Here is a 27,709-nt window from a genome sequence, read left to right on the forward strand (position 1 = left end):
ATAAAATTCAAACACACAGAAAACTTGACTATTTCTATAAGAAAACTATAACCAGAGTATTTGTTAAAATAATTTAGGGCTGACCTCTAGAATTAAATTATATAGGGAGTTACTAACCTACACTGCCACTCCTTAGCAGATAAGAAACCTCTCATCTTCTGAAGAAGAGAGGAAGTGAGCATTTGTTTAAAATCCCCTTACTCTCATATCAAAGAATTATGTAATTGTCTGTTTTTTCTATAACATTAGGGACAGAGCACTTTGTAGAATCCTATTATTTGTAACTTTCATTAATCACACATAATTGCTACTCTGCCAAAATCACAAACACCCCAGTGTCACCCGCACTAACACCCTATCACTTACTTTGATAATTAGACTAAACTGATCCTCCACAGAACCCCACATTAGCCACCTTAAACTAGCTTAAACACACGATACCTCACTTATTCACCTACCATCCTTGATCACAAATACTGCTTCTTGAAACACAACTTTCTCCCATTACTCCTCACCTCACCCGCCCTCACAATCTGTCACTTCTCCGGATCAAATCTCATATAGGAACACACCTCCACTCAATCCCCTTTGGTTTTTCCCCTCCACTCCTTTTGGAAGTGCCCTTCACTAACACCCTCCCCCGTCACTATCACAATTAGACACATGGCTTATGGATAAATTTGTATCTATTGCATCTAAGACACCGTCTCCAAACATGGCAGCTAGACAAAGGGACAGGAAACCTAAAAACACTCAGGATTCTATCACTGAAGCACAATCAACTTTAGCCCATACAATAGCGATGCCGGAACTCCCTACTCCACAGAGTCTGGATGCAAGCATTACAGAAGCACTTACACCTAAATTTGATGTTCTTAGGGCAGAGATTAGGCAGGACATTTCCTCACTCACCCAAGAGATTAGACAATTCTCCAGCAGGCTGCAAGAAATGGAGCAGCGAGTATCAGATCTAGAAGATCTAACATTAGGGCACAGCTCTAAACTAGAAAGCTTGAGCAATAATACTCAAAAAATTTATGATAGGCTGGAGGATCTGGAAAACCGCTCCAGAAGAAATAACATTCGGATAATTGGTCTTCCAGAAGACAAACAATTCGATGACCTATGTTCCTTTATTTCAGACACACTCACAAAGGCCCTTAAAATTCCTCCAACCTATCATTCAATTCTGGTGGAGAGAGCCCATAGGTTAGGCACCCCTCGTTCAGGTAACAAAAACGGCAATCGTCCTAGACCGGTTATTGCAAGACTACTTAACTTTCAGGACAAAAACACGATATTACAATACTTTCGGAAAAACCAGCCCATCTACATAGAAAATGCTAAGATTTTAATTTTCCAAGATTTCTCTGCATACACAGCTTCCAAGAGAAGAGAGTTGGCCCCAATTTGCACCAAATTCATACAGGATGGTCACCATGCCACTATAATTTATCCCTCCAAACTCAGACTTGTAGTTAATAATACAACACATATATTTGAAGATGCCCAGCTGGCTGAAAATTTTTTCAAAGCTATGAACCCACAACCTCACTAAAAAATGTCTTCGCTATACATTGAGAAATTAGGCCTTGTGATTAGGGAACCCCCTTGGGATAGGGTGGTCTTTGTTTACTGTATGTATGTGCTCCTTTCTTTTTTTTTTTTTTCTTTTTTTTTTTTCTTCTCTTTTTGCCCTCTCCCCCCCCCTCTCCACAATCTAGATGACACGAGGGATTAATAAATTAAAAATAGTATCCTGGAATGTGGGAGGCATTTCGACTCCCATTAAACGAAAAGCGATACTTACCCACCTGCGAAAGGCCCAAACCGACATCGGTCTCTTACAAGAAACCCACCTAAATTCAGAAGAATCTCTAAAACTAAAGGCGCAATGGGTCAAAGAGGTCCTTGCAGCACCGAGTGTTGGAAAAAAGAAAGGTGTAGCTATACTGATTGGAAAAAAAGCTAAAGTAGAGATATTGCACTCTGAGGCTGATCCCGGGGGGAGATACATTCTGGTAAAGCTGAGGATCGCACAGATAACTTATACAATATGTAACATATATGGACCTAATACCTCTGACCCAGAGTTCTGGAACCTAATCCAGTCAAAACTCTTATTAACCACTGAAGGACACTTGATCTTAGGAGGTGATTTCAATATGGCACCACATTGTCCCCTAGACAGACTTAGAAACAATGTCAAACAGTTAAAACAGAAAAAAGATAATCTAGACTCCAAAATACTCAATAAAATTAAGCACAACTTAGCATTACGTGACATCTGGAGAGTCCAGAACCCTGACGCCCAAGACTACACCTGCCTCTCAAAAGCTCATAAAACCCTCTCTAGGATTGATTTATTCCTAATTGATGAACGTATAGCAATAACAAAAGTAAAAGCAGGACTAATGCCAATCCTTCTATCTGACCACAGACCCATTACTCTTGAACTTTATCTTGATCAATCTAATACCAATACCTCACGATTTTTCTTTCCTTATCATCTAACTACAGACCTAAAATTTAAAAAATGGATGAGGGATAAATTTGCCGAATATGCCAATTTTAACAAAGAATATATACAGCGCCCCGATATATTCTGGGAGACTGCGAAAGCAGTTCTTAGAGGTGAAATTATCGCTTATTCCGCCATCCTATCCAAAAAGGTAAAGTTAAGAGAGAGGGAGATGAATAATTCCCTGATCAATTCATATAACTGTTTTTTACTTGAAAAAACTCCTTTAAACTGGGCGAAATATATTCGTGCCAAAAACATTAGAGACACTTTTGCAATGACCCAAGAAACCCATAGAGAACTTAGGTTTCAAGCCAAACTTTATAGATTTGGCAATAAATCCGGAAAAATGATAGCCAAATTAGTTAAAAATGAAGGAAAAAAACCACTGATAGAAAAACTAACTCATAATGGAAAACAGGTAACGAACCCAGAAGATATAGCGGGTATATTTATAGAATACTTTTGTGACATATATACATGCAGAGGCTATGATGCTGTGAAAGCATCAGAATTTTGGAGTAAAATCACTTATCCATCAGCCTCGGACGAAGAGACATCCAGCCTTAACTCCCCCATTCTAATAGAAGAGATAGAGAAAGTAATCTCCAATCTTTCCCTTAATAAGGCAGCAGGTCCGGATGGTCTCCCAAATGAATTTTTCAAAATTCTATCAGCCCAAATAGCACCTTACCTGAGCAATCTCTTTAACGAGATGTACATTAACGGCAAATCGGCCTCACCTTCCTTCTCTTCCTCATTTACGACCCTGATTTTAAAAGGAGGGAAGGATCCATCTCAAAAAGAGTCATATAGACCCATTGCCCTCCTAAATTCTGATTACAAAATCATGACATCTATCTTAGCGAACAGACTACAGAATATCTTAACAAAAATAATTCACGCGGATCAAGCTGGCTTTCTTAATAACCGAAACTCTGCTGCAAAAATTAGAGAACTTCTTGTCACTCTAGACTATACCCAGAACCCTCCCTCTTCTGAGGTGGAGAGAGAGGGCATCCCTGATTTAGCTATCTTGTCAATCGACGCAGAAAAGGCGTTTGACTCGGTTGTTTTTAACCATATAATAACATCTCTAACAAAATTTGGGATTACAGGAAATTTCTCCAATTTCCTTGAAAATCTACATAAACAATCCCATACGAGATTAATAATAAATAATATTAATTCTCCTCCGATTACAATGGGCAGGGGGACGCGCCAGGGGTGCCCTCTTTCTCCGCTTCTTTTCGATATAGCCATTGAACCCCTGGCCATTATGATAAGAGCATCTTTAGAAGGTATAAAAATTCGGAATTATGAAATAAAAATAGGACTATATGCAGATGATCTTTTAATCTATCTCTCCAATACAAAGCTTAACATACCAAAATTTCTCCAATTAACCGATCACTTTGGTCTATTTTCAGGATACAAAGTAAATAAAACAAAGTCTGAGATTCTCTGGCTGAGGAGAAATAATAGTTCCATTTTAAACACTCCATTTAGGGTGGTCCATGAATCCTTTAAATATCTCGGGATCCACATACCAATTGATTTAAAAGACCTATATAAACTCAATATTGCGCCCATATTAACTAGCTTTAAGGAGAAATTAAAAAATTGGCAGCACCTGCCTCTATCCATATCTGGCCGATCAGAGTTATTCAAAATGATTCTTCTTCCTAAAATTCTCTATATTCTGCAGAACGTCCCGCTAATCTTATCAGAGAAAGACATTCGCTTCTTCAATACCATGCTTAGACAATTTTTATGGCAAGGGAGAAGATCTAAGATATCTCTTGCCAAACTTACTGCACCAAGGGATTTTGGAGGCTTAGCAATACCCAATATCAGATTCTACAACCTTAGCTTCTTAACACGAATAATTACGGATTGGATCTTTACTAAGAATTATATCCTTAACAATGAGTTAGAAAGGAATGTCTGCGAACCATACCTTCCATCAACTATGATTCACTGCCAACCAAAGAAGCTCCCAGCAGAGATCAAGAAACTTAAAACCATATATAACCCAATCAAGGCCTGGTGGAAAACAACCAAAGCCTTGGCAATAAATACTACGGTTTCAAATTATTTTCCTTTGACAGGGAACCCACAGTTCCAAGCAGGTATAAATTCAGCAGTCTTTAATCGATGGCACAATAACGGCCTTGTCAGGATATCCCAATTAATTGACAGCGATAGAAAATATACTAAAACCTTTGAAGAACTGAAGAATGAATTTAATCTTCTTAATAAAGATTTCTTTGCATATCTGCAAATAAGACATTATATCGCCGAACTAACTAAAGAAGCGGGCTGGTCTTGGGCGCTAGGTAAACTGGAAAGCTGGTTAACCTTAGTTAAAAATGGATACACATCTATTACCCCGTGCTATCGTATACTCAGTGCCAATCAGGGTGCCCCTACTCTGGACAAGATGGCAGTGGTATGGTCTTCCCTAATATTCCAGAGTAACATAGAACCAAAAACTCTTCAGTTATCAATTAACAAAGTATCTTCCACCACCCTGTCAGCCACCTGGCGAGAGGCACATCTTAAGCTCCTTCACGGGGCCTATTTCACCCCGGAGAAAGGCCTCAGAGTGCACAATCAACAATTTAATAAATGTCCAAAATGCTCTTATCCTGCGGCAGATCTGGTACATATGTTTTGGAAATGTCCTAAAATTAGAAGGTTCTGGAACAAGTTAGAAAACTGGCTTAGAACTGCCTTGAAAATCGAGACAATCACTTTATCACTATACCGAATCATATTATGTTTGAATACAGAAAATAGTTATCAGAGGAACGAAAAGTTAGTAAATCTCTCTATCTTAGCATCTAGATATTTAATCTGTAAAAAATGGAAAATGAGAACATTGCCGACTATTACCGAAGTTAAGAACTACTTAAAAAAACAATGCGTACTAGAACAGAAAGACACAAATATTGACAAGGAATCAGATATAAAACATTTTTTTAATAAATGGGCAGCCTTTATAAAAACATTTCATGAAAGGGAAATTGATTACTTGATTTTCCCATTTAAAAACTCAGAAATAGTCCTTCTTGGCATTTGGTAACTGGAGGGGGGGGTAGAGACTAATTGACATTTTCTCCCTTTCTCTGGTTTTTTTTTCTTTTCTTCTTCTTTCTTTTCTCTTGCTATGTTTTCTAACTATTTTTTTTTTTTTTTTTCTTTCTCTTTTTTGTTTGTTATGTAAATATAGATGACGTCATGGAGGTCATGACGACTGAGAGTTTTTGTTTAAAGCTTTAAAAAAAAAGGGAAAAAAAACCAGCAGAGTATATAACTCATTTATCTGAAATACGGATAACTTTGTAAATTACTTTTTTTATGTCTGACTTTATGTTATTTTTATCTTTCTGTATAAGCCCTGCGTGGCGCAAGACATGGTTTTTCATTTTGCCTTTTCTCTGTATACATTGCTGGATATAAATAAAAGTTTAAAAAAAAAAAAAAAAGGGCATGTTCTACCTAAATTATGAAAGTTACATTTTGACTTTACTGTTCCTCAATCCAACTATAAATAGACTTAAAAAAAATCATATGATAACTGGTATTTATTGGGATTTTAACAGGATTAAGATGGGAAAAAAGCTATATAAAATACTTAAAAGGGACAGGGTAGTCAAAATTAATCTTTCATGATTCAGATAGGGCATGACATTTTAAACAACTTTCCAATAATGTTTTATCCTCAAATTTGCTTTGTTCTCTTGGTATTCTTAGTTGATAGCTAAATTTAAGTAGGCTTATATGCTAATTTCTAAACCCTTGGAGGCCGTCTCTTATCTCAGGACATTTTAACAGTTTTTCACAGATATATAGCGCTAGTTCATATGTGCCATATAGATAACATTGTGCTCATGCACCTGGAGTTACCTAGGAGTCAGCACTGATTGGCTAAAAGTCATGTCTGTTAAAAGAACTAAAATATGGGGGCAGTCTGCAGAGACTTAGATATAAGGTAATCACAGAGGTAAAATGTAAATTAATATAACAGCGTTGGTTATGCCAAACTGGGGAATGGGGGATCAAGGGATTATCTATCTTTTTAAACAATAAAAATTCTGGAGTAGACTGTCCCTTTAACACTTTCAGTCTGATGATCTAAAGCTTTCCGCTGTGACAAAATTATCTAAGAGGTCTCATCAGTACTACAAGATCCCTCAAGGCATTTTAGAAAGGCAAATCGTAGCTTGTTTGCTGTTTATCTGGTTCTACAATGTTCTGGATAGGAAGTAAAGACACCTACAATATCATGCTCAAAAGATTGTTGATGAATTCTCACCATGCTATCAGGTTTTTCATTTTAACGCCGGTAATGTGGAATTGAATGGAAGTGTATTTATTGTATTCATTGTCTCATTCTTCCTGAAGGAAAAAGATCCCAAAACGCCATTTACTGTGACAAATCTTGTTGCAACAGTGACTGACACATTTCTAGGCGGAGCCGAGTCTACTGGCAGTACAGTAAATTATGGACTTTTGATTTTTATAAAGTATCCCGAAATTCAAGGTAAGTAACTGGTGACCTTTTTCTTTTATTTCTTTTTAAACTTGTGTTTAATAGATTTTCAAAATTATCGGGTGAACAAAAAGTTCCAAATTCCCAATTTTTTTTCTTCTTTACAACAGATCCCTTGAATTATTTTCTCATGTTCCCTACAATTATTCCTCAATTTTTCCATTTAGTACCTGTTCTCTATACCTCTTATGCTCTGTCTCATACAACTCTTCTTTAAAAGGATATGAAACCCAAAAAATTTCCTTCACAATTTAGATAGAGCATATCATTTTAAACCACATTCAAATTTATTTTTACTAATTTGCTTTGTTCTCTTGGTATCCTTTGTTGAAAAGCATACCTACATAGGTTTAGGAGCTGGAAGCTAGCTGCTGATTGGGTGGCTGGACATGTATACCTCCTGTCACTGGTTTACCAATGTGTACAGCTAGCTCCCAGTAGTACGTTGTTGCTCTTACTAACTAAAGATTTTTACAGTAAAACTACTTGATATTAAAAAAAACAACAATACAGGCAGGGTCGGATTGGGCTGCCGGGAAACCGGGAAAAATCCGGTGGGCCAGGCCATCAGGGTGGGCAGGGCCGGCAGCTGCAGAGTGTGGAGATGAGCAGCAGAGCACAGTGTTGTGACTGAGGGAGCGCAGCGGCTGACATGCTTGAACAGTGCAAAAAGACGGTCAGGCTCATTCAGGCAATCGCTTTAATCATTTTTTTTTTCCAAATAGGCTCACAGTCTAATAGAATAGTTTTTAACAAGAATCTATCAAACTAACATGCCCTACAGTGTCTTCCATAATTTGGCAATAAAACTTCAAGTCCCAGGGTCCTCTATGGCTCTCAAGCCCCCCCTGGTGGCTGCTGTCCCAGCTCAGTAGTGACATATAGGAGCCAGTGACAAGGGGTGGGAGCCGCCTCTGCCATGGCCAGGGCGCACTGAGTTAATTATCCGGATCTTACAGCTGCTGGAGGTATTAGCCGATGCCGATCACACTGAGAAGGAGCAGCTCAGCATACACTCACTGCATCTAATGTCACTACCCTTAGAAACATGGTAACTACTTAACCCCTTAATGACCACAGCACTTTTCCATTTTCTGTCCGTTTGGGACCAAGGCTATTTTTACATTTCTGCAGTGTTTGTGTTTAGCTGTAATTTTCCTCTTACTCATTTACTGTACCCACACATATTATATACCGTTTTTCTCGCCACTAAATGGACTTTCTAAAGATACCATTATTTTCATCATATCTTATAATTTACTATAAAAAAAAATTATAAAATATGAGGAAAAATGGAAAAAAACACACTTTTTCTAACTTTGACCCCCAAAATCTGTTACATATCTACAACCACCAAAAAACACCCATGCTAAATAGTTTCTAAATTTTGTCCTGAGTTTAGAAATACCCAATGTTTACTTGTTCTTTGCTTTTTTTGCAAGTTATAGGGCCATAAATACAAGTAGCACTTTGCTATTTCCAAACCACTTTTTTCCAAAATTAGCGCTAGTTACATTAGAACACTGATATCTTTCAGGAATCCCTGAATATCCCTTGACATGTATATATTTTTTTTAGTAGACATCCCAAAGTATTGATCTAGGCCAATTTTGGTATATTTCATACCACCATTTCACCGCCAAATGCGATCAAATACAAAAAATCGTTCACTTTTTCGCAAATTTTTTCACAAACTTTCGGTTTCTCACTGAAATTATTTACAAACAACTTGTGCAATTATGGCATAAATGGTTGTAAATTCTTCTCTGGGATCCTCTTTGTTCAGAAATAGCAGACATATATGGCTTTGGCGTTGCTTTTTGGTACTTAGAAGGCCGCTAAATGCCACTGCGCACCACAAGTGTATTATGCCCAGCAGTTAAGGGGTTAATTAGGTAGCTTTTAGGGAGCTTGTAGGGTTAATTTTAGCTTTAGTGTAGTGTAGTAGACAACCCCAAGTATTGATCTAGGCACATTTTGGTATATTTCATGCCACCATTTCACTGCCAAATGCGATCAAATTGAAAAAAAAAAAGTTAAATTTTTCACAATTTTAGGTTTCTCACTGAAATAATTTACAAACAGCTTGTGCAATTATGGCACAAATGGTTGTAAATACTTGTCTGGGATCCCCTTTGTTCAGAAATAGCAGACATATATGACTTTGGCGTTGCTTTCTGGTAATTAGAAGGCCGCTAAATCCTGCTGCGCCTCACACGTATATTATGGCTAGCAGTGAAGGGGTTAATTAGGGAGTTTGTAGGGAGCTTGCAGGGTTAATTTTAGCTTTAGTGTAGAGATCAGCCTCCCACCTGACACATCCCACCCCCTGATCCCTCCCAAACAGCTCCCTTCCCTCCCCCACCCCACAATTGTCCCCGCCATCTTAAGTACTGGCAGAAAGTCTGCCAATACTAAAATAAAAGGGTTTTTTAAAAAAAAAAATTTTTTTTTTAGCATATTTACATATGCTACTGTGTAGGATCCCCCCTTAGCCCCCAACCTCCCTGATCCCCCCCAAAACCACTCTCTAACCCTCCCCTCTGCCTCATTGGGGGCCATCTTGGGTACTGGCAGCTGTCTGCCAGTACCCAGTTTGCAAAAAAAAAGTGCTTTTTTTTTGTTTGTTTGGTTTTTTTCTGTAGTGTAGCTTCCCCCCCCCCCCCACACAGACAAACCCCCACCACCTTGCTTATCGTTTTTTTTTTAAAACTTTTTAGCCATTTTTTAACATTTGTTAACATTTTTTATTATTGGATTTTCTGTAGCGTAGCGGTTCCCACCCGCTCCCTCCCCGTGCACGCGCCCGCCCCCGCCCTCCTGTGCACGCGCGCGCACCCCTGCACGCGCGTGCACCCGTGCGCGCCCCGGCCATCCCAGCCCACGATCCCGCCCCCCCTCCACATCAGCAGGGCCATCGATGGCCGCCACCCGCCTCCCGGTCCGGCTCCCACCCACCAACGCAGTGAGCCACCGATCTCCGGTGCAGAGAGGGCCACAGAGTGGCTCTCTCTGCACCGGATGGCTTAAAAAGGTTATTGCAGGATGCCTCCATATCGAGGCATCACTGCAATAACCGGAAAGCAGCTGGAAGCGAGCGGGATCGCTTCCAGCTGCTTTCCACACCGAGGACGTGCAGGGTACGTCCTCAGGTGTTAACTGCCTTTTTTTTTTGAGGACGTACCCTGCACGTCCTCGGTCGTTAAGGGCTTAAAGGGACACTGAACCGAATTTTTTTTCTTTTGTGATTCAGATAGAGCATGCAATTTTAAGCAACTTTCTAACTGACTCCTATTATTATTTTTTCTTTGTTCTCTTGCTATCTTTATTTGAAAAAGAAGGAATCTAAGTTTTTTTCTTGGTTCAGACTCTGGACAGCACTTTATTATTGGTGGTTTGATAATAGGAGTAAATTAGAAAGTTGCTTAAAATTTCATGCTCTATCCGAATCACGAAAGAAAAAATTTGGGTTCAGTGTCCCTTTAACCTTGAAAGTTTCTTGGACCGATTCTTTGATATACATCATTCCATGCCCTGTCATAAATGGATTGTAAAAATGAATTGATAGCCTGTCCTGCTTTTCTTTGCACATAAATAACTCCCATTTTTAGTTTTGTTTGTTTTTATGTGATGGGGACTGAATGGTTCTCTACAAAATTATCAATCGCTGGCAATGATTAAAGATTTATGGGTCTTGTTTGGATGGACTCAGGTTCTGGTTGAGTGATCTAAATAGGGCTTATTAGGAAGGTTATTTATTTACTTCGTGAGGAATATAAAGTATGTTGGTAAAACATTTAGTGCTAGATTACGAGTTTTGCGGTATGAGTGAAAAAGCAGCGTTAAGGCTCTTTTTCACGAGTTTTGCAGGTACAGCTGTACCGCACACTTTTTTGGCCGTAACGCAATGTAGCTACCGCAGCTTTCCAAAAGTCCTTTTTCAATGGGACTTCCATAGCGCCGGTATTAAGAGTTTGCCTGGGAGGTCAAAAAGTGAGCGGTACAGCCTATAACTACAAGATCCATAATGTAAACTGAAAGTCAGTAGTTTTTGCGCTATAAAGCTGTAACATAAAACTCATAACTAAAGTGCTACAAAGTACACTAACACCCATAAACTACCTATTAACCCCTAAACCGAGGCCCTCCCGCATCGCAAACACTAATACATTTATAAACCCCTAATCTGCCACTCCACACATCGCCACCACTATAATAAACATATTAACCCCTAAACCGCCACACTCCTGCATCGCAAACACTAGGTAAATATTATTAACCCCTAATCTGCTGTCCCTAACATCGCTGCAACCTACATTACTGTTATTAACCCCTAATCTGCTGCCCACAAAATTGTTGCCACTATACTAAAGTTATTAATCCCTAAACCTAACCCTAAATCTAACCCTAACACCCCTAACTTTAATATAATTAAAATAAATCTAAATAAAAATTACTATTATTACCTAACTAATTCCTATTTAAAACTAAATACTTACATATAAAATAAACCATAAGCTAGCTTCAATATAACTAATAGTTACATTGTAGCTATCTTAATTTTGTATTTATTTTAACTAGGTAGACTAGTTAGTAAATAGTTATTAACTATTTATTAGCTACCTAGTTAAAAAAAATACAAATTTACCTGTAAAATAAAACCTAACCTGAGTTACACTAAAACCTAACCTTACACTACAATTAAATCAGTTGCATTAATTAAATACAATTAACTAAATTACACAAAATAAAAAACAAATTATCAAATATTTAAACTAATTACATGTAAACTAATAGCCCTATTAAAATAAAAAAGCCCCCCCCCCAAAAAAAAATAAAAAAAACCCTAGCCAAAACTAAACTGCCAATAGCCCTTAAAAGGGCCTTTTGCAGGGCATTACCCCAAAGAAATCAGCTCTTTTACCTGTAAAAAAAAATACAAACACCCCCCCAACAGTAAAACCCACCACCCACACAACCAACCCCCCCAAATAAAAACCTAAGCTCCCCATTGCCCTGAAAAGGGCATTTGGATGGGCATTGCCCTTAAAAAAGCATTTAGCTCTTTTTCTGCCCAAACCCTAATCTAAAAATAAAACCCACCCAATAAACCCTTAAAAAAACCTAACACTAACCCCCAAAGATTCACTTACAGTTTTTGAAGACCCGACATCCATCCTCAACGAAGCGGCAGAAGTCTTCATCCAAGCGGCAAGAAGCCCTCAAAGAAGCCGGGAGAAGTCTTCATCCAAGCGGGCCGAAGTCTTCATCCAAGCCAGCAGAATTCTTCATCCAGACGGCATCTTCTATCTTCATCCATCCGGTGCGGAGCGGCTCCATCTTCAAGAAATCCGGAGCGGAGCATCCTCTTCTTTCCACGGCGACTGAAGAATGAAGGTTCCTTTAAGGGACGTCACCCAAGATGGCGTCCCTTGAATTCCGAGAATTCTATCAGCCAATCGGAATTAAAGGTGAAGAAATCCTATTGGCTGATGCAATCCGCCAATAGGATTGAGCTCACATTCTATTGGCTGATTGGAACAGCTAATAGAATGTGAGCTCAATCCTATTGGCTGATTGCATCAGCCAATAGGATTTTTTCATCTTTAATTTTGATTGGCTGATAGAATTCTATCAGCCAATCGGAATTCAAGGGACGCCATCTTGGATGACGTCCCTTAAAGGAACCTTCATTCTTCAGTCGCCGTCGTAAGAAGAGGATGCTCCGCGCCGGATGTCTTGAAGATGGAGCCGCTCCGCGTCGGATGGATGAAGATAGAAGATGCCGTCTGGATTAAGACTTCTGCCGGCTTGGATAAAGACTTCTCCCAGCTTCGTTGAGGACTTCTGCCGCTTCCTTGAGGATGGATGTCAGGTCTTCAAAAACTGTAAGTGGATCTTCGGGGGTTTTATTAAGGGATTATTGGGTGGGTTTTATTTCTAGATTAGGGTTTGGGCGGAAAAATAGCTAAATGCCATTTTAAGGGCAATGCCCATCCAAATGCCCTTTTAAGGGCAATGGGGAACTTAGGTTTTTTAGATAGATATTTTTTTTTAGGTTTTTTTAGATAGATATTTTTATTTGGGGGGGTTGGTTGTGTGGGTGGTGGGTTTTACTGTTGGTGGGTTGTTTGTATTTTTTTGTACAGGTAAAAGAGCTGATTTCTTTGGGGCAATGCCCCGCAAAAGGCCCTTTTAAGGGCTATTGGCAGTTTATTTTAGGCTAGGTTTTTTTTTATTTTGTGGGGGCTTTTTTATTTTGATAGGGCTATTAGATTAGGTGTAATTAGTTTAAATATTTGATAATTTGTTTTTTATTTTGTGTAATTTAGTGTTTGTTTGTTTTTTGTAATTTAGTTAATTGTATTTAATTAATGTATTTATTTAATTGTAGTTTAAGTGTAAGGTTAGGTGTTAGTATAAGACAGGTTAGGTTTTATTTTACAGGTAAATTTGTATTTATTTTAGCTAGGTAGCTAGTAAATAGTTAATAACTATTTACTAACTATTCTACCTAGTTAAAATAAATACAAACTTAGCTGTAAAATAAAAATAAAACCTAAGATAGATACAATATAACTATTAGTTATATTGTAGCTAGCTTAGGGTTTATTTTATAGGTAAGTATTTAGTTTTAAATAGGAATTATTTAGTTATTAAAAGTAGGTTTTATTTAGATTTGTTTTAATTGCATTAAAGTTAGTGGGTGTTAGGGTTAGGGTTATGTTTAGCGGTTAATTACTTTAGTATAGTGGCGGCGACATTGGGGTGGCAGATTAGGGGTTAATAAGTGTAGGTAGGTGGCGTCAACATTGGTGGGGGCAGATTAGGGGTTAATAAGTGTAATGTAGATAGTTGAGATGTTAGGGGCAGCAGATTAGAGGTTAATAAATGTAGGTAGGTGGCGGCGATGTCGGGCGGAGGATTAGGGGTTAATAAGTGTAATGTAAGTGTCGGCGATGTCAGAGGTGGCAGATTAGAGGTGTTTAGACTCGGGGTTTATGTTAGGGTGTTAGGTTTAAACATAACTTTTCTTTCCCCATAGGAATCAATGGGGCTGCATTACGGAGCTTTACGCTCTTTTATTGCAGGTGTTAGGCTTTTTTTCAGCCGGCTCTCCCCATTGATGTCTATGGGGAAATCGTGCACAAGGACGTAAAACCGGCTCAAAGTAGCGCTGGTATTGGAGTGCGGTAGGGAGCTCAATTTTGCTTTACGCTCACATATTGCCTGCTAACGCCGGGTTTATGAAAACCTGTAATAGCAGCGCTATAGGGAGGTGAGCGGTGACAATAACTTGCAAGTTAGTACTGAGAAGCTCTTACCGCAAAACTCGTAATCTAGCCGTTAGTTTTTTGTTTGCATACACATTTCTAAGTTATAGAAATTAGTAGCTGAGAAGCAACTCTTAATAGAGTTTGCAGTGGCTAATACATTTAGGAATTACTGAAATACCCTTACTGCTGTCATACACCATAAAACTACTCTACTTCATTGTAAATAAATTGTACTATATATATATATACACATAGACACACACACACACATATATATATATATATATATATATATATATACAGTATATACAGTATATATATATATATATATATATATATATACAGTATATACACACATATACACTTAAACATATATATATATATATATATATATATATATATATATATATATATATATATATATGTGTGTCTGTGTGTCTGTGTGTATATATATATATGGAGAAAATCTCGGAGTTCAGCTGATTTTCTTCATTACAAATTCATCTTGAACTCCTACTACTCTGCCCTTAATCTCCATAAGCAACACTACTTCTCTACTCTTATCTCTAATCTTTCTTCAAACCCAAAACGTTTGTTCTCCACTTTCAATACTCTTCTCCGCCCTCCCCCACCTCCTAATACAACTTCTCTGTCAGCTCAAGACTTTGCCAGCCACTTCATTTAAAAAATTGACTCCATCAGAAATGAAATCAGCTCTCAACATAATTCCATTCTATCACCCCCTCAAATGCTCTCAATCAACCACAACCCACATAACCTTAAACTTAGTTCATTGTCCCCTGTTACTGAGGAAGAAGTTTCGGCACTTATACTGCGCTCTCACCTCACTACCTGTCCCCTTGACCCTATCCCCTCACAGCTACTCCCCTCCCTCTCTGCTACCCTTACCCCTATACTTACACATATTTTCAACCTCTCCCTCAGCACCGGTATATTTCCATCATTTCTGAAACATGCACTAGTCCTCAAAAAACCTTCCCTTGATCCTACCTCTCCATCCAACTACCGCCCTATTTCCCTCCTCCCTCTTTCCTAAAAGCTTCTCGAATAACTAGTTTATGCACGCCTATCCCATTTCCTTACGTTAAACTCCCTCCTTGACCCACTGCAATCTGGATTTTGTCCCCATCACTCCACAGTGACAGCAATTGTTAAGGTTACCAACGACCTACTTACAGCAAAATCAAAAGGCCACTTTTCTCTGCTTATCCTCCTTGATCTGTCCACAGCCTTTGACACTGTTGACCACCCTCTTTAGCTCCAAACCCTCCAATCCTTCGGCATCTGTGACACAGCCCTCTCTTGGCTCTCTTCCTACCTGTCAAACCATACCTTTAGTGTAACCTTCTCTGGGGCCTCCTCTGCCCCGTCACCACTTTCTGTCAGAGTACCGCAAGGCTCTGTCCTCGGCCCCCTTTTCTTCTCAATCTAAACGTCATCACTAGGTTCCCTAATAAAGTCCCACGGTTTCCAATATCATCTGTATGCCGACGACACCCAAATCTACTTCTCTGCACCAGACCTATCTCCTTCCTTGCTAACCCGTGTCACTAACTGTCTTTCTCACATCTCTTCCTGGATAATATATATATATATATATATATATATATATATATATATATATATATATAAAATAAGTTAAGATTTTGGAATTATAGATTTGGGGATCTGTACCTACAATTAATTTTCTAATAGTTCTTTATAATTCTTCACTACTAAGATACCTCTTCCCTCTATTTTGACTGGGTGAAATTACAGCCAAGTTACAAGAGGAGATCCAACAGGTGATTGGACACAACCGTGAGCCCGTGGTGGAGGACAGAAATAGCATGTCCTACTTAAATGCGTTTATCCATGAGCTGCAGAGATATTGTGATGTCTTTCCAATGGGAGTGATTCGTTCTACCACAAGAGACTTGGATTACCGTGGATACTACATTCCTAAGGTCTAGATATTTTATTAACACAAATTCCGCTTCTTCTAACTTTCCACTAATACTGAAATAGGCGATTCATATGCAGCAACCGATACGTTGACCCACTCATTTTGTTAAAAATATATTTTAAACGCAAAAACCATAGATCTAATAAAATGGTTCAGTACACAAACTAAGGCATAATGATTACAAGTAGAGTACAACCAATAGTTCAGGGTGGTTTATTCTTAGAGTGACTTTGAGGAAAGAATGGTTCACAATCTGGCATTATAAGTGGATGGTAAAAAAGGTTTAGCAAATAATCTTAACACAGGCAACATTTTGTTTGTCCTATACTCAGAATAGATAGCGCAGGGTGTGTGCTGTACTGGGAAGGGCTCAAAGGTGTGTGTGCATGTGTGTATACTTATACGTGCACTGTTTTTAACTTATCCTATATAATAAAAGGCCAGGTATGTTTGTCCGAAGCTGTCATGCGCAGTAGAGACTTGCGCAAGGACAAACATACTTGGCCGGTTATGAGGATCAGACAGCAGAGAGGGTGGGTGGGAGCGGTGTGACAGAGGGGGTGAACGGGCGGGGAGTGGTGTGATGGGGGAGTGGCTGGGTGGGAGCGGGCATGGCGGGGGCGTGACCTGGCAGGAATGGGCGTGACGTGGAGTGGAGGCGGGGGGGACCGCTGCACTACAGAAAATGGCCCGTGTACACAGGCTTTAAGACTAGATTAAAGGGACATACAACCCAAAATGTTACTTTCATGATTCAGAGAACACAATTTAAAAAAGTTTCCAATTTACTTCTATTAACAAATTTGTTTCTTCTCTTGTTATTCTTTGTTGAGGAGCGTGCACGTGTGGAGCAGTACATGACATGAAATGGTGCTGCCATCTAGTGCGTTCGCTAATATATAACGCTGTTGCAAAACTGCTGCCATACAGTACTGCAGACATGTGCACTCTTCTGAATTTACCTTCCTGCTTTTCAACAAAAGATAACAAGAAAATAAAGAAAATGTGATAATCGAAGTACATTGGAAAGCTGTTAAAAATGATATGTTCTATCTAAATAATGAAAGAAAAAATACGGGTTTTATGTCCCTTTAAGAGTAAGTAAAGACTCCACTACTACTTGACCTTTAGCTTAGTGCACCATTGGATTAGCTCTCGAGCAGCACGAGTATTTAGGGCTCCCCCATATAAATGTATTATGTGATCTAACAAGTTATCGGACCCTAGACTATTGCTAGAGTGCTAATATTTTACTTCAATTTACTGTAATCTGAGCACTAAAACAAAAGGGCTTTATTGTACTTGATTTTGGCTCAAAATAATGCTCCAGAATCTGGGCCAATCTGTTTAGATTGTGTACTGAGCATGAATGTAATTTAAAAGACACCGGTTATATTTTATTTCATACATCACACATGTAATAAGTATATAGCAAATAGTAGAATAAATAGCTGTATATATAATCATGCTATATTGTTTATTAGTATGATGCTAGTTAAAGGGATAGGAAAGTCAAAATTAAACTTGCCTAATTCAGATAGAGCAGGTCATTTTAAGACACTTTTAAATTCACTTCTATTTTCAAATGTGCTTCGTTCTCTTAGTATCCCTTGTTAAAAAATGACTACGCACATATCAAACACTAGTGGGAGCTGCTGCTGATTGGTGCACACATTTGTCTCGTGTGATTGGCTAACTAGATGTGTTCAGCTTCCTGTCAGTAGTGCAATGCTGTCCCTTCAGCAATGGATAACAAGAGAATGAAGGAAATTTGATAATAGAATTAAATTGAAAAGTTGCTTAAAATTGTATGTTCTATCTGAATCATACAAGAAAATGTTGGGGTTTACTATCCCTTTAATTAAAGGGACACTTAAGTCAAAATTAAACTTTTATGATTCGGATAGAGCAGCAATTTTAAACAAATTTCCAATTTACTTCCATTAACAAAATGTGCACAGTCTGTTTATATTTACACTTTACTCCCACTAAGCATGTGCATGGATTCACAGAATATACATATAGGCATTTGTGATTGGCTGATGGATGTCACATGATGCAGTGGGAGTGGGAATAGACATAACTTTGAAATTTGTCAGAAAACACAATATAAAATTCATTTAAAGTTCAGACTCTGGGGAAGATTTATGTAGGGTCAAGCGGACATGATTGGCTGTAGTAAATCATGTCCGCTCGACCTCGCTAAATGCCGATAGCGTATAACATTGCACAAGCATTTCTAGTGAAATGCTGACCCCTGCTCACCAGTGACCAATCGGCTGCTAGCAGGGGATCTCAATCATCCCGATCATACCAGATCGGGATAATTTCAGTCCGCCACCTAAAAGGTGGTGGAGAAGTTAAGGAGAACTTACAACCGCTGCTTTTTAACTTCCGTTTATGGCGGACCAGAAGTGATCAGGGTCGGAAGCAGCATCCGCTGTTTGTTAAATCGGCCCCTAAGTGCTATTGCATTATCTTTTTATCATGCGTTTGCTGAGTATACAAATCTTCTGTATTTACTGCTCCTTGTATTTGTGTTTTATAGGGTACTGATGTTCTTCCAGTGTTAACCACCGTGCTAAAGGATCCAACACAATTTGAAACACCTGGTGAATTCAACATCAAACATTTCTTAGATGAAAATGGCACATTTAAGAAAAATAATGGTTTCTTGGCATTTAGTGCAGGTAGGTGCTAAGCAAACATGAAGACACTTTTAGATATGAACTCAACTGGTGCGTTACAATATAATGAAAGGGACATGAGAAGCTACAAACCATTGTGTGTTAATATAAAGAGATGTTCTAATTCTCTAATGACCTCCCTTTCATTCAAATCACAGGTAAAAGGTCGTGCGCTGGGGAGAGCCTGGTTCGGATGCAGCTGTTCATATTCTTTGCCACAATTCTACAAAAATTCACCTTAAAGGCAACTGTGGACCCGAAGGATCTGGACCTTAGTCCTGCAGAAAGTGGCATTGAGACTATACCACCCGTCCATAAAATCATCTTTATACCTCGAGAATAAACTGCTATAGGCTAGATTACAAATGGCGCTCTATTTAGCTCCCCGCTTGAACATAAACATCACAGGAAGTAAGCTTTTTGCGCTCATTACATTAAGTTGAAAGTAAAAAGTTTGTGTGCGCGCAAAACCCAATGCGCATTAAAAGATTTGCAATCACATTAGCACATTCTCCCCATAGACTTCAATGGAGCCGGGAAAAAAAACAAAAAAACGAAGAGCACTATATGAATATTTTACATTCCAATGTTCTTCACATCTTCTATTTATTGTTAAATATATGTTTGCATATATATATATATATATATATATATAAATAAAATGTTTCTTGGTAAAATATATATCTATATGATTATATATAGGTATAGATATATACAGATATATATATATATAGGAACATATAACAGTACATAGACTAGTATAAAATGAATTCCCCTATGTGAAGAACATTGATATTTAACATTTTTACAATATATAGAACAGTATATATACACATGCATACACATATTTAGACATGAATATATATATATATATATATATATATATATATATATATATATATATACCGGTATATATATTATAGCTCTTTGCAGCCAAACACCTTGTCATAGACCATATACCTTTGAGCCATTATCTTTTTAATATTTCTATGAATCATTTTTATCAGAAGGTTTACATGAGTGTTACTGTCATTTTAAATGTTACCTATGTTGTGCTTGGCACAACTTTTTTTTAACCCCTTAGCCTTTACACAAGCTTTTCAGACCCGCTATTCTGACGAGCGTAAGATGTAATTGCGCTCTTGTAATATGTAATACATAATTGTACTGGAAGTGCACTTTAGCTTACGTGCTAAAACCTAACACCGTTTGTGCATTAACGTTAGCGCGCCACTTGTAATCTACCCCATATAAAATCTCTATGCACCATATCTTTATAACGTCACATTATCTGCCACCTGAGGAAATGCAGAGATGAATATCAATATATGGTTTACCATTTTAAGATGGCATTGCGTGCTTCCTATGGTTGTGTAAAGATAAAACATAGACTTATGACCAGGATGTTTGTCACACTGCCTAATTACCTTATTAATTAAATACAGAATACAAAGACTTGTAAAAAACAAAGCCTCTGTTTATTGAGCTGTGTATATACTACAGAATAAAACATGTATAGACACACACAATTTCACAATTTCGGGTGAGATCTTATAAGCAATGGAAGCTGCTTTCTCTGCGCAAAGTTTACGGCTCGCCGGAAACAGAAGTTAAGAGGCAGCGGTCTTAAGACCACTGCTCATTAACTTATCCGTCACCTAAATGGATGATTAACACCCCCTGCTAGCGGTTGACTGGCCGTGACTGTGCAGGGGGCAGCATTGCACAAGCATTTCACCAGAAATGCTTGTGCAATGTTTAGCAAGATTGTGCGGACATGATTCACTATAGCTCGCCTCTTGATAAATTGACCCCTTCCACTAAGACCCAGATATCCTTAGTGATGCGCATCTGCAGAACCACATACATTAAAGGGATATGAAACCCACATTTTTTCTATAATGATTCAGAGAGAGGAGTAATTTTAAGCAACTTTCTAATTTACTCCTATTATCAATATTTCTTCATTCTCTTGGTATCTTTCGTTGAAGGAGCAGCACTGCACTACTGACCACATGGTTGAGCCAATGACAATCGGTATATATAGGCAGCTACCAATCAGCAGCTAGAACCTAGGCTCTTTGCTTCTCCAGAGTTTTCCTAGATAAACTTTTCAGCAAAGGACAACAAGAGAAGGAAGCAAATTAAAAAAACAAAAGAATCCGGTGCACTCAGGGGATAAAAAATTAATTGCTTTATTTTCAAAAAAAGATTAAAAATGCATAGAAGATGCAAACAACAGACAAGGGTCCAGGACAGTGATTATCCTGACATGTTTCACGCCTCTATTGGTGCTTAATCATAGGACATAACTGGTGCAAACCTATCTACACCCTATAAAGGGAGCCTTGGCCAATCAGTGTCCGTGAAACATAAAACATATAATACAAAAGAGATTGATATGTTCTGGAATTAATAGCTCATGAATTCATATTTGGCTAAGAAATAGGAATGAGATGTAGGGAGAAAATAAGTGATGCCCCATTACTGAACAAAAGAAACATGAATATCAGTAAAGGTATTTAATTGGGTAGCAAAATATTTCAATTGCTTGGCATAAATATTTATACAGTTATGCATAAAACTAATTATTGTAACACTATAATGTAGTCAATATGTGAATATTACCAAAAATTAAAGTGATGACAAATCAATATATGTGCATAATTTAATCTGTAAAATGTGAAATATCCCACTCTAAATTAATACCATTAGGATGTCTAGTATCCAATTTTAGAATCCAGAATAATTCTCGCTTCGTCAAAGACCCCTGTCGCCCCCTCTTGGGTGTCTTTTTACAATTTCTATAATCTGGACTCCAAAATCGGAAATGTTTGTAAAATGTATATCATTGAAGTGTTTGGCTATGGAAGACTCCTTTTTATAATTCTTGACATCCCTTACGTGTTCCCTAACTCTTTCTCGGAGTTCACGGGAGGTTTGACCCACATATTGTAAATTACAACGATTGCAGGTGATGAGATAAATGACCCATTTGGTTCTACATGAAGCATAGAAGTTAATTTCAAAAGACCTGTTATTTACTGAAGAGGCAAAACACTGGCCTAATGTTACTGATTGACAGGCTATACAATTAAAATTGTTACATTTGAAATTTCCCTTCTTATGCAACCAAGTTCTATTGCTATTGATTTTTTGTGTTTGAACCATACTTGGGGACAATCTAGAGCCTAAGGTTTCTGGCTTTCTAGGGACAAATCTGCATTTGCTGATGTATGGTGCCACATCTTGATCATTGTGTAGTAATTTTAAATGTTTCTTCAAGATAGAGACTATCTTTTCATAATGAATAGAGTATGGGGTGCTGAAGACTACAGATTCCTCTGAAAACGAGTTTTTTTGTTGTTTTTGTATAACTATGAGGTTGTTCTTTGCTTCCTCCTCTGCATAATTGTGCATTTTTTCTTTGTATCCCCTCTTTAAAAGTCTAACTTTTAATTCCACAGATTGGTTGAAATATGTATTCTCATCATTAGTGTTCCTTCTTAGGCTGAGGAATTGACTTTTGGGAATGGAATTTAACAAATGGGGGTGGGGGTGGGCTGAGTGAGCATGTAGGATAGTGTTATTAAAGGAAGCAAATTAAACAATAGAAGGAAGAAAGTTGTTTAAAATTGTATTCTCTATCTGAATCGTGAAAGAAAAAAAAATTGGGTTTCAAGTCCCTTTAATCCTGTTAATATCAGTAGCACATGTAGAAAAGATAAACAGGACTCTATTCTGCCTAAGCAAAGTGTGCTAATGTTTTGTACAAATAATAAAAAATACATAAGATGTTGTACACTATTGTTTTCTTATATCCTTCAAAATCACTGGCAGTTTCAGGAGGAGTTGGCTGAATTGGTTAGGTGGTGCCGGGTGATAGGACAGTTGATTTTCATCATCTTCCTCAACCAATTTGACCCAACAATGATATAGAGGCCTATTTATCAAAGGTCTTGCGGACCTGATCCGACAGTGCGGATCAGGTCTGCAAGTCCTCGCTGAATGCGGAGAGCAATACACGCTCCGTATTCAGCATTGCACCAGCAGCTCACAAGACGCAACGCCGTCCCCTGCAGACTCGTGGCCAATCGGCCGCCAACAGGGAGGTGTCAATCAACACAATCGTACTCGATCGGGTTGAATTGTGGCGATTCATGTCCGCCTGCTCAGAGCTTTTTTAGACCGCTGCTTCATAACTGCTGTTTCTGGCGAGTCTGAAGACTCGCCAGAAACACAGCCCTACAAGCTCCATACGGAGCTTGATAAATGGGCCTCATAAAGTAAAATATTGGGGTGCTTTTGCACCCCCATGAGCCTCCCGTAGAGCCAGGCTGGACACAGAACAGTTTTATGAAATATTCCTGTATAAGCAATTTTAAGCAACTTTCTAATTTACTCCTATTATCTAATTTTTCTTCATTTTCTTGCTATCTTTATTGAAAAAGCAGGAATGTGGGGGCGGAGTTTGGCCACGCAGGCGAATGGCTGATTGCTGAAAGAGCTCCTAATCCTCAAAGTGGACAACATACTCTAAAACACTAATGAGACCCTACCAAACTCTCCAAAACCACCATACAGCATAGGTGAACACTCCGGTCCTGCAGTGGACTACAACACACGGAGCTTCATCCAGGCACAAACATTACTGATCAGTGAGACACGCTGCTTGCGGCCTGGAGCGCAACTGAGCTTCGGGAGCCGCAATATATTGACAGCATAGAGAAATCTGCAGCGTGCCTTTGCCTGACCGGAACATACCCAGCTGGAAATAAAACTAATTTTGGCCGCACTCACCTCAAGCGGTACACCATAACCGGAACGCACTTTTAAGATTTGCAGGGACACGCATGAGAACACCTAACCACGTGGCGACGCCATTGCTAGCTTGAACAGCCCTAATAGAGCAGAGAGCGGTGAAGCTGAAAACCCTCAGTGAGTAAACACACATGCAAATAAAAGTGCCACACTGTAACACGATCACCCATATCACTGGCTGACCCGCATAATAAGCTACTGCCCATACCTCCATGTTCCCGTAATAAGCTCTCTGTATGTGATAACTTGCAGAAGTATCTGCTGATAACAGATCAGTGTATTTTGCTTATTCAAGTTGTTTTATATATCAGGAAAATGTGCATATATATGAGCAGGGGGCCTGATTTGATAACCTCTTATTAGTACTGAAGTTGTTGAGGAAATAAGCTGTATCTCCCTGATAGGACACATCAGTTCATTAATTTGAAGGGACAGTACAAGTACATTTACACAGACTTTTCATTAGTAGTGGGGATGCCTATTAAAAAAATCAATAAGGCTGACAAGAACACAGCTGCCAGACCATTGAACAGATACCTCAAACAGCTAGACACAAATCTCAGCCCACAAACAGAAGATATGGCCCACATGCAAAGCTCACAAGTAATAAAAGATATGCCCCCACAAGTTGCAGAACAATCACAACCTCTAACTAAAGGAGACTTGCGCTATCTGTCATCAAAAGAGGACATACAGGGAGTGCTCCAAGAGATGAGGAGCCTTTTTGGCGATCTTAAAAAAGATATTAATGCCCTAGAAAGCAGAGTTTCTAAAACAGAAACAGAGCAGGGATCACTGGCAACTACAGTGCAATGCAATAGCTTAGAAATACAACAACAACATGCAGATATGCAGGTCCTCTCTGACAAACTTGAGGACCTTGAAAACCGCTGCCGCAGGAACAACATAAGGGTCAGAGGTGTTTCTGAATCTATACACCCGCCTGCAATAGAGGGATACCTGCAGAGTCTCTTTCGAACAATAAAAGACACACCTAACTCCCCAGAGATTGCACTGGAGCGTGCACACAGGGCACTCCGGCCAAAACCACCACCTAAAGGGCCGCCTAGAGACATAATAATTAAATTCCTAAGCTTCAAAGAAAAGGAGGAGATACTTAAATGTGCCAGAGCCAAACAATCCATAACACACGCAGGAGAAAAAATCCAACTTTTTTCAGACCTATCGCCAGTGACACTGCAGAAAAGAAAGGAAATGGGCCATATTACTTCTTTCCTCAGAGAAAATAAAGTGCAATACAGATGGGGATTCCCGGTCTCACTGATGGCGACCCATAACAACAAATCAGCAATCTACAGGCCAGGAGGGGATCCGCAGGCCTTCTATGCTGCTCTTGCAATCAACAATGAAGAAGCCGTTTCTCGGCGGCAAAAGAACTCAGAAGACATCAATACACCTGAGCAGGACTAATGGATACTCTGAGAAGGAAATCTGTCCTTCCAAAGTAATGCTCAGTTGAGAATATTAGGCTCATGTCTGTAGTTGGAATTTACTAAAGGTTTTGACAAAAAAGGGACCCAGTTCTCTAAGGCCCCCTTGGTCATCAACCACATCAGCTAGCCCCCACTGTTTAATATTGAGGGCCACAATGACTTGACCTCTCCTAGGATGTCCCATTGTTTAAGGAAGGTTTGAAATTGTTATCTTAATAAGTTAAAGTTCAGTTTGGTTTTATATATGTTCTGTGCTTCAGGATCTAACCATGTAATTGCAAACTTCCCCTTTTACTTACCATTCCCTCTCTATTCCAACCCCATTCCCATCCCAATCTTTCCTAACCTTCCATTCCATAAATAAAAATAACGAAGGGCTTCCCTTGTGGGCAGCTTCCCGCAAAAACTGTTCCAAGAGACAATCTATATTAGACTCCGAGGCCCATCCCGTACCACGTTGTGAAAGCATCTAAATATGGTTGTACAAATGTCTCCTCAATATGTCTCAGACATTACCCCCCTAATTTACAACCTAGCACAGACCAGTTAATTTTAGAGCATTCTCCTTTTCCCTTCTTTGATTAGACCAATGCGTTAGGGTTTCTGTAAACACATATAATTAAAAGTTGTCCACTTTGGGGATACTACCCCAATTGACACTAATTTGTTTATTTCGCTCTCCTTGACTTGCTCATTTCGGTATCTAAAAGATATCTCTTTAATAAGGAAGGCTATTGTTTCATTTACAAAATACACTTATTCTGCCCTTTGTGTCAGGCAGATAATTATCTAAAGAGCAATAAAATCCTGGTTACCTCCTTCTTCCTAATCTCGCTTCTCTCCCCTCTGCACATACTAGAACCCCACTTTACCAACCTTAATCTCTAACTTCTCTCCCTTTCCTTTTCTATATTCCCCCCCCCTTTTTTTTTTTTTTTTTCTCTCCCTCTCCTCTAGAATGGATCCGAGGAAGAGCAGATTTGGATCCCATGACCTCACTCTCGTTTCAATAAACGCAAAGGGACTAAACAGTCCAAGTAAGAGATCAATCGCCCTTAAAGAATTTAAACGCTTAAATAGCCAAATTGTTTTCATACAGGAAACTCATTTCCGGAGAGGTAGAGAGCCAAAATGGACAGACAATGCATACACCTCCTCCTACTTTTCATCCGGCCCTGGGTATATTAATACACAAAACAGTTCCAATCAGTGTCGCCCATGTTGAAAAAGACCCCGAGGGTCGTTACTTATTAATACAAGGCACTTTATACACCCATCCTATTACGCTAGCGTGCATATACGCACCAAACACAGCTCAACACCAGTACGTAAAGCGTGTTACCAAGATATTACTAGACCACTCCAAAGGCCCCATGTTTGTAGCAGGAGACTTGAATCTTCCACTAGATCCACTTCTTGACACATCTAACGGATCGTCCAATATCCCCCGCAGAACCACCAAAAGCGTAAGGGCGTCTCTCGCCGATGTTCAACTCCACGACATGTGGAGAACACTACACCCAACAGACCGTGACTATACATACTTCTCCTCCCCACACGACAATTACTCACGCATCGACTATTTCTTCACAGACTCTATAGGACTTGACTTGACAGCGGACTGTGAGATAGGTAACATTACATGGTCCGATCATGCACCTGTGATATGCAATGTGACATGGCCTGACATTCCCCCAACAACATATATTTGGAGATTGGACGATTCCTTACTAGAATTGCCACCTATAGCTGAAGACATAGGCAAGTCCCTAACTGAATACTTCTCACTCAATGATCCCACGAGTACCTCTTTGCCAAATACTTGGGAGGCACACAAGTGTGTTATCCGCGGTGTATTTCTCAAACACAAAGCAAGATTGATTAGATCACACAGGGAAAAACACACACATCTGCTGACCGTAATCGCAGATTTAGAGGCCAAACATAAACACAAACCATCTGACAAAACAATCAAAAACGACATCACAAGGGCTAAGCTAGACCTCAAAAATCATCTCATGTCAGCTCACCACAGACGACTGCTCTTTACTAAGCAGCAGTACTATGAGGGGGGCAATAAGCCAGGCAAGCTGCTAGCTAGATCGATCCGTAGATCACAGCTCAAAGCCTATATACATCATCTAAAAGCAAAGGATGGCACCAAGCTTGAGGGCAGTAAACAAATCGCAGGGGCCTTTAGCACCTACTACAGCAAACTTTATAACTTGTCCAACAACACAAACGGGACGCGGACTGTAGACCCATCTCCTATTACGGAAAATCAAATTGACGAATACCTCTCTGACCTGGACTTGCCCCAATTAGATAACGTAGATTCGGACACCTTGGATGCCCCTATTACCCTGGAGGAATTGACTGACGCAATTAGAGATCTCCCCAAGGGGAAATGTCCGGGTCCTGATGG

The 27,709-nt window shown here is 39.1% G+C and overlaps 1 protein-coding gene across 1 annotated transcript in view; it reads left to right on the forward strand.

The window, feature by feature from the left end:
* LOC128666897 (cytochrome P450 2G1-like) overlaps positions 1–20,479 on the forward strand; it is a 92,052-nt gene extending 71,573 nt beyond the window's left edge. The window contains exons 6-9 of the mRNA XM_053721708.1: positions 6,932–7,070; positions 16,136–16,323; positions 18,871–19,012; positions 19,168–20,479. Coding sequence (XP_053577683.1) covers positions 6,932–7,070; positions 16,136–16,323; positions 18,871–19,012; positions 19,168–19,352 — 654 coding nt within the window. The 3' untranslated portion in view covers positions 19,353–20,479. The remainder of the gene's footprint in view (positions 1–6,931; positions 7,071–16,135; positions 16,324–18,870; positions 19,013–19,167) is intronic.
* Positions 20,480–27,709: the final 7,230 nt, after the last annotated feature.

Source organism: Bombina bombina, chromosome 7, assembly GCF_027579735.1.
Source record: "Bombina bombina isolate aBomBom1 chromosome 7, aBomBom1.pri, whole genome shotgun sequence".
Lineage (NCBI taxonomy): Eukaryota > Metazoa > Chordata > Amphibia > Anura > Bombinatoridae > Bombina > Bombina bombina.